At 28.4% G+C, this 8,740-nt stretch overlaps 1 protein-coding gene across 1 annotated transcript; it reads left to right on the top strand.

Annotated features, from left to right (window-relative positions):
* The first annotated feature begins 1,706 nt into the window (after positions 1–1,706).
* On the top strand, positions 1,707–8,712 carry LOC117168146 (retinol-binding protein pinta-like). Its single transcript, XM_033353569.1, has 6 exons — positions 1,707–2,147; positions 6,756–6,915; positions 7,015–7,120; positions 7,600–7,960; positions 8,042–8,124; positions 8,333–8,712. The coding sequence occupies exons 1-5, from the start codon at positions 1,991–1,993 to the stop codon at positions 8,113–8,115; spliced, it is 858 nt and encodes a 285-aa protein (XP_033209460.1). The 5' UTR covers positions 1,707–1,990; the 3' UTR covers positions 8,116–8,124; positions 8,333–8,712.
* Positions 8,713–8,740: the final 28 nt, after the last annotated feature.

The following is an 8,740-nucleotide window of genomic DNA, read 5'->3' as shown; positions in this document are numbered from 1 at the left end:
TTGTGAACACTTTAGACAAAATACAATATAAATTAAAAATGTTTCTCAGAAAATCTGTCTCATCTATAGGAACTATTAAGTAAGGTCTTATGTGCTAACTTAGGGATCGTCCATATATTACGTAACACTTTTTTCTTTTGTTTATATCGTTGTGTCTTTCTCAACTTCACATCAATTTCATGCTCGCCTTTATTCAAAAAAAAGAAAAACGCGTTATGTAATTTATGGACGATCCCTTACTCTAAGTGCATTCATTTACCCGAGAAAAGAAACAGGCTTTCTGGTTCTTTTCTCGGCTTGTCTCACGCCTGTCTCGTTTTTGCCAATAGAAATATAAGAGAGTTTAAGAACAATAATAAAAATTGCGAAATATAATTTTAAATTTAGCGATTAGGCCTTTATGGTGAGGCGGTGTTCTTCTTTACATGCAAAAAGGGTTGAGTTCTACATGATCCCATAACTAGATGAGCGCGGGATATGCGATCATCACAAGTCAAAGTTCCGCGAAAATTCCAAATAGATCAGTGAAAAGAAAAAATTAATATTTTAAACAATAGCCAGTTGTTCTTATGTAGTTCTCAATTTCACAAACATAAGATTATTTTCTATCGAAAGAACATTTCAAATTACGTGTTTTAATATTTATTTCTATTTGTCACACCCAAACAGTTGCATTTTCAACTAATAAATATAAGTCGTGAACCAAAAATGGAACTTATACATTTTCTACTGTTAGTAAATAAAAGGTAATCTTTCAACCAGAAATGGAATATTAAAACTTTCAAGTAAAATAATTAATTTTTAACAAAAGAAAGAACGAATTTTTGAAAAAAACCAAATAATTGATTTTTGACCGAAAAAAGGATCAATTATCAAATCAAAATGGAATAGTTCAATTTTCTGTTAATTAAAAAAAATTGAAACAAAATAACTAAATTTTCATCGAAGGAGAAAAAAAACCAAAAAAAAAAACATTAATTTTCAAAAAGTAGTTCAAATTTTAATCAAGTAGTTGGATTTTTAACAAAAAAGATTTTAATTTTAAATTAGAAATAGTGGAATTTAAAAAAAAGACGATTTGTGAACAAACTGCTTGAATTTTCAAGTAAAAAGATTTTACAGTCAAGTAGTCAGTAGACAATAATGTTACATTTGTAAAATTCAGAAGTACGCTGGAAAAACTGAACCGTACTTCAAATATTACGATTTTTCTTCTCAAGCCTAATTTATGAACACACTATCTCATCATACTTTTTATGAATAAACCAGTAACTTTCATTATTAAATCGTATAAAAAAATACTTTTTAATTTATGTGATTTGAATTCCCGCTGAATTAGGACTTGAACAGCTAGCGTCACTTGCTGATAAACTGCTAAATTACTCACTTTTTGTTTTCAAACTTTGCGCGCGCATTTTAAATCAGACTCTTTAAATGCATGTCTTTTTTTTTACTTTGGCTCTTGGGAAAATGAAGTTGAAAATATATCAAGTATGATGCAAGGGAAAGTGAACAGGAATTTCAGTATATGAAAAATGTGCTTTTCATCCAGATTCTCTATGCTAGAAGCATAGAGAAAGCATATATTCAAAATTGAGATTTGCCTTTTGATTTTTTAACATTTTTGACCTTAACCTTGAAGAGATAAGAGCTTCCAAAAAATTTCGCTAGAGAGCTGTGGCGTCGCGTTGGGGTTGGTCCATGCGCGTTCACATTGTTGTTGTTGTGCTTTCGGAGTGGTAATATTAAAAAATGAGTGCAGTGTTCTTTAAGTTTGCAATTACATTAGTACCAGTCAGTACTAGTCAGACAAGTGTAGAACTGGCGAGGATCAATTAAACTTCTTAGGATGATTGTATAGTATGTGTGGGTGGCTATCAAATGATAAGAAAATAAAGAGCACAGTGAAACAGCAGAGTATTCAGCGGCCAGTTGCATATGACAGAAGAGTTTTTATTGTATTTTTCTTGAAAGACATTGATAGTTGACGATGTCTGATGCAACAGCTGTTGATTTCAAATTGCTGACAGCCGAGCAACAGGAATTTGCTGCTAGCTATTTAAATGAATTAGAAGAAATTAGAGATCAAAAGATAGAGGAAATTAGACAATGGATTTTAAAGAGCGAAGATCTCTGCGCGCGCACAGGTAATTCTTAAAAATCTTTATTCAAATTTTGAATTCAAGGTATTTTATAGCGTCAAATTATGAACTTAAATACATTGCAAAAATAAAGGTTTTAGGAGAGGTTTATGTTCAATAAAAAATCAGTTTAAAAAGTCACTTCGTTTATTATATAATAAATAATTCAATTTTCACAAATATGACTGTTCTTACTCTATTTATAATTTTCTTAAATGGATCAGTAATACCGATTATTTATCCATATATAAAGTTATTACAAGTGTGTAAGTTAAGGTGGCTCTTATTTTTCACTTTTCGAATTTCTTTGGTCTCATCCCCAGTTTTGTTCAAATGGCCCAAAAAAAATCTGTAAATTTGAGGAAATCAGTTACTATTCAGGGATCGCGCAAAGAACAAAAATGGGGTGTGAGACAAAGAAAATTCAAAAAAAAAATTTAACTATGTATAATATTTATTGTATATATTATATTCGTCATATCGTTAAATATTAGTGATTTAATTATTAATTAATTAGGTATTTAGAAATCATATTTTCCAATTTTTCTCGATTTCTTAAAGCCTTGTAGTTTAAACATAGATTCTACACTTTTCAGACAATTCTTTCTTTAGAATCTCTTATCTTTACATAAAATGAGCAGAAATAAAGATGAAGTGCTATTTCCAAGTCGTCACCTATGTATTCACCTTTTCTCAAATATTTGGACAATTCTCCCCTATTTCATATATTTTGGAAATGTTTTTATTTTTTATTATTTTCTATTTGATAAAAAAAATCCGTTTTGAAGTTATGATTTTGTCAATTTTACGAGGAGTTGACCACTCATAAAGTTAGATCAATTTCTCTGACCATTAATATTTAAATGCCAAATTCTAATCTTATAACATTTTTAATGTAGATTCTTTCATGGATCGAAGAAAAAAAGGTTAAATTTTCATTTCTTATTGATTATTATCAAAGCTGCCGGAGACGAATATGCTTAAAGAAAGGAAAACAGAGAACAATTTAAATGTTCAAAATCTCTTTAAATCTTCAAAACTTTACGAAATCCCTCACTTCGTGTGAATAAATTCTTCAATATTTATTAAAATATTGTCATATATTTTCCAATAATATTATAAAATCCCGTTTAATTCTGTGAAATATGATATTTCATGAAATCCTGGAAAATATATTAAAATACCTTGAGAAATTTTTAAATCCCGTAAAATAATTGAAATCCTCGGTAATGTGAAAAAATTCCTTGGAATATTTTAAGATATTTTGAAGCGTTATAGATACTGTAAAATCATTCCAAATCTTCTGAAATTCTTTAAAATTGTTTAAAACCTCATGAACGAATTTCTAAATCCCTTAAAATCATTAAAGTCCTTGGAAATCTCTTAAAAAATTTTTAATCTCTTGAAAATGCCTTGGAGTCTTTAAAAATATCATAAAATGTTTTAAACCATTTGAAAACCCTTCAAGTTATTGAAACCAATTAAAAATTCCATGGAATCTTTAAAAAAATTTCCTAATATGTATATATATGGAAATTTTGAATAATTATAAAATATATAATAATAATAATAATAATAATAATAAATTTATAATACTTTAGATCCTTTAAAATCCCATTAAATGTCTGAAATCGATTCAAAATTCATTGAAAGATTTTAAAAATACCCTAAAATCTTTTGAACACTTTGGACATTTTTAAAGCCCTCTAAAATTTGGAAACTAAATATGTATTTAAATTAATAACTCAAAATTCCTCAAACCTCCCATTATAATATTTCCAGGTTATAAATTAGAAACTGTGCTTTATTTTAGTATGCATTTCATTAAAATTTAGAAATACTTGTTTTGAGATATTTTGAATTTGAATTTTTAATTTAAAAAATAATAATAAACCTACAATATTGCCCTATAGTGAACAAAGTGTTTTGGGCAGTGAGCTAATTTAAATGTTATTCCCGTACTGCATTCGTTTAAATAATATGATTTTTAAAAGAAATTTAAAAAAGTTTTATATTTATCTGCCTCATTAGCATTAGGAGTTAAAATACTCATAACTTCGTCACCATTTTTTCTGACCAAAGGGGGAAACACGTATCGTTTAATTTCTTAAAGGCAGACACACACACACACACACACACACATTATATCGTCGGCCACAAACCGCACGTCTGATAGGAAATGGCTGATTTGGATTATTTTGCATATGATGACAAGTCACCTATTAATTTTTGTTTAAATAAATTTGATTTTAAAAGTGATTATAAAACTCATACGACCGAGAAGAAATCCTCATGCTATAATTTAAGGGTTGCAGTACAGAATTAGATAACCAACATTTTTTTCGAAAATTGGCTTTTTGCATAGAAAATTCTTCAAAAATAAAATGCCTATTATGTAAATGATTGTTTCAAAAGGTTTATTCTAATATAGTAATGAAAAGATTGGTTATTCAAAACCATCCGGTAATAAGCGTTGAATTCAGAAGAATTAGGAATTAGTATTCCTATGAATACGCGATTTTTCCTCCGTCTAAAAATCCCCCAACGGGAACAGCAAAAGTGCAAATCCTACTCCTCTCAATCAACTTAGTAAAATTTAACGGAAGCCTTTATTTAACCTATTTTTTTTACTATTAAATCTTTTTACAACTTATAAATTCGAAAAAAATATTCAGATTTATATTTATTTATTTATAAAATAAAATAAAGAAATTAACACAATTTATTACACATATTTTGTGAACTGATTAGAAGGAATTAAATAAACTCAAAATATGAACACTTGCGGGATACAAGACATTTCTGTGAGGTGTGTCTGTCGGTACAATTACAAGGAATTAATTAAATATGTTGAAACCACGTTCTCTTTTGGGAAATAAGAAACTATGCAGCGGTTGCTATGGAAATATAAATGAATTAGTTTCTGAAAATAGTTTTTTCTTTATTCAACGCTTAATACCTTTTTTTTTAATGTAAATGTTTTTAAATGTAGTAAAATGATGAAATACTTCTTTTAAAAAAAAATGTTTCTAACTATTTGCAACTTTATTCTACACCAAAGTACCAATCAAATTCCGATATAAAATTTTAAATATTCACTTCCTACAAAAAGCCGCTTTCATACGTTTTTTGTTACTTAACTTGTTGCCTTCTCTAAATCTTTATTTTCCCGGAAAAGAATAACTTTTTGGATGAAAACTCATTTATTCTTATTCAGCCTTTCAATCTCTCTAGAGAAAGTTCTTATCATTTTTTAAAATTGAAAAATAGATACTTAGTCGCTATCTAAAGGGGCCATTCAAACTCAATACATGATAATTTCATCAGGAACTTCAGCCCCCCCCCCCCTGCGATTTAAAAAAAAAAACTTGAAATTTTAACCTCCAAATTCTTGAATGATTTGCTCGGAATTAGTAAACTTTTTCGAATAAAATTTATTTTTTACCGATTTAGCAACTCAATATCTCGAGAGCAACCTTTTATTTTTTTGTATCAAATGAAAAAATTGCACTTTTTGTCGTTATTCGCAATCAAGCCTCATCCAATTTTAGGTCCTTGTCACTTTGAGATTGTAAATTTCCACATTTCCTTTTTCGGAACTGGATAATATATTTTAATCATACTTTTTTGGCCTTAATTGAGCAATACTTCAGATCGTGAGTAAACTTTTGTTCTATCTTTAATTGATGATTTTAGTTTCAAAAAATGTTATTTCTCTCTCCTGAAAAATCCTGATTTTGTTGATTATTTAGTTATGTATTGCAACTCTTTATTTAATGATATCTATTCTTTGGATCAATAAAAAAGACTTGGATTCAGGTAAATAAAATTCCATAATCAATTCTTTAATCTCTCTATTAGATAGAAATATTTCAGTAAAAAACGTAACGTCCCAAATTACCTTCCTTTTTGTTTTAATGTCTAAGCCTGATTATCGAATTTCGGATCATTTCAGATCATACGATAAGATAGAAATATGACAATGAGATGCAGAATTTAATTAAAATTAAATTATTATTATTATTAATTTAGTCAATTTTGATAACAAACTTACCAGTGACGTTTTTTTGTTAATTAAATTTTGTAGCACTCAACTTTCTTGATTTATGCACATATTATGTTCATAATTATATGTATGTGATTCTCAAGATTTATCGAGGTATAGAAGTTACGTAAATAAAAATGTTATAAAAAAAATGTAATATGTATACGCCAATACTTAGCATTTTCGCCAAAATTATTTATAATCATAACTATTATTAATTTTTCATTAAGTTGTGTACACTACACTTATCTAATTTATCGAACTTTTGAAGACAACACATTTTTTCTACTGCGAAACACCAAATTTGCATATTAATTAATATTTTTTCCAATGATGCAAAAACTTATTTTCTTGAAAAACATGATTTTTTATCAGCTTTACTTTAAAAATACTGGGATATTAATAAATTGAAAAATTTCCTTCGAGAGTGCTCCTATTTAATTTATTTGAAGTTCGAGAAAAAACTGTAAATATCTAATGGAAAATGACAGGTGTAGACATTTTTGAAGTATAAATCCACGATTTATCCCATTGTGAGTCTGACTGATTTCAGAATGTTTTCTACACAGATGACAATTTCATTTTGTACTTCCTAAGAGGCTGCAAATTTAAAATCGACAGAACCAAATGGAAATTGAGAAATTATCACAAACAAAGAGCCACTATGACAGAATGGTTCTTAAACCGAAATCCACTTTTACCTCACCTGGTGGAATTAACTAATCTGGGGTAATAAATAAAATAAAAATTATTACGTTTTTTTTATCTCTAGGAATAATTTTTAAGGGGTAAATTCTAACCCTGATTGAATATGCCCCCTACTTTCAGAGTATTTTTACCGTTAAGGAAATTAGATGACCAAGGTAGAATGGTTATAATTATAAGAGCTGCTGTCCATGATCCTAATAAGCACAAATTTTCTGATGTTATTAAGGTAATAATACAATTAAATAGAGTTTCTCTCTGTAAATAGGTAAATAGTACTAATGGTATCCTTTTAAATTCTAGTGGCATTTTCATACATTTTTTTTAAATTCCTGCAATTCCGTTTTTAGAATTTTTAATGTTACTAAAAAGAAATCAATCTCTGATTGAACTTCAAAAAAGGCCTTACTTAGGTCCACTGAAATTGGATCTATAGACATGATTATTCTAAGAATAAGTATCTTTTTCGCGTATATTTAGATAGCGGGACCAAAATTTAAAAATCCTCTTGAGTATAGATACTCAATAAATTGAAATTGAAATTGAAATTTACATGATTATTCAACTTTTAAAAATCATTTTATTTGAAAACTAGAAGTTTAGTTTATAAAAAAATGTAGAGAAGTTCTATTTATTTTAATTCATATTCATAAATATTTACTTTAATAAAAATAATGCCTTCAAATAAAGTCTAGTAATTAATTTTAGATTGGCAAGATGATTTTAGACGTCGCAACTAGAGACAATGTTTCAGTTTCCTTGCACGGACTTATAGCAATTCTGGACCTGGAATCTGTAACTCTTGGCCACGCATTACAATTAACACCAAATGTCGTAAAGCAATTGGTTCACTCTTGGCAGGATTGTTATCCATTCAGGATAGGATCTCTCAATTTTATCAACGCGCCAATGTATGTAAACGTCGTGCTCAATGTTTTTAAAAGTTTCATGTCTGAAAAACTCCGCAGTAGAGTTGTGATTCTTCGACGTGGAATCGCCGGAAGAGTTTCACCTGATATTCTTCCTATTGAATATGGTGGCACTGATGGCAGCATTCAAGATTTAAAAGGCAAGTCTGAAAATTATGAGTTAAAAAAAAACTTACAGCATACAGAATTTAAAAAAAAACTTACGCAACTCTTGTTTACAGATTACTGGAAAACTGTCGTGGAAGAGAATTCGGGTTGGTTTGCTGAATCTGAAAAGTACAAAGTGATATTATGAGAAAACAAAGTATGTTTTGCATTACTTAAATATCTAATTAGCTTTTTTATTTACATGTACTGATATCCTAGCTTTAATTGATTATCCGATTTTAATTTTAAATTATCTTTTTTACCTGCATTGATCCTTTGACTCCTGTTTATATGTGAAGGCTTGAAATTATGCAAGTAACTCATTTAAGCGTTTTTAAGGCTTTATGAAAATATTTCCTTTGCAGGATGTTATTAAACATTGCAGTTGAAAACAAGAGGACTTTATGAAGAATTATGTTTATGGAAGCGTTGTATTTCTGGAGGTTTATTTAATTTTTGAAGTCAAGAGGCTTGAGGAAAATATACGAGCAAATTTTGAAAATGGGGTTTTATATTTATAATTAATACAAGTTAAATAATACATACACTTAAGTCATGGGCAAGTAGAATTCGTCCTACAACTAACCAGCTACTATCTATAACAACTTTTTTTGTAAACGCTAATTACAAACCCCCTTCTTCCTGGGACCAATTTACCCGAGGCACGCTCGTACAGAGTTTAAATTCATTTCTTATTTATAAAATGCTTTCCCGATTAATAAAATATTTCAAATATCAGACTAAACAGTCTTCTATTTTTTATTTTTCGTGAC

This window comes from Belonocnema kinseyi, chromosome 2 (assembly GCF_010883055.1).
Source record: "Belonocnema kinseyi isolate 2016_QV_RU_SX_M_011 chromosome 2, B_treatae_v1, whole genome shotgun sequence".
Taxonomy (NCBI): domain Eukaryota; kingdom Metazoa; phylum Arthropoda; class Insecta; order Hymenoptera; family Cynipidae; genus Belonocnema; species Belonocnema kinseyi.
Note: the sequence above shows the minus strand (reverse complement) of the source record. Positions and strands in the feature narration are given on the sequence as shown.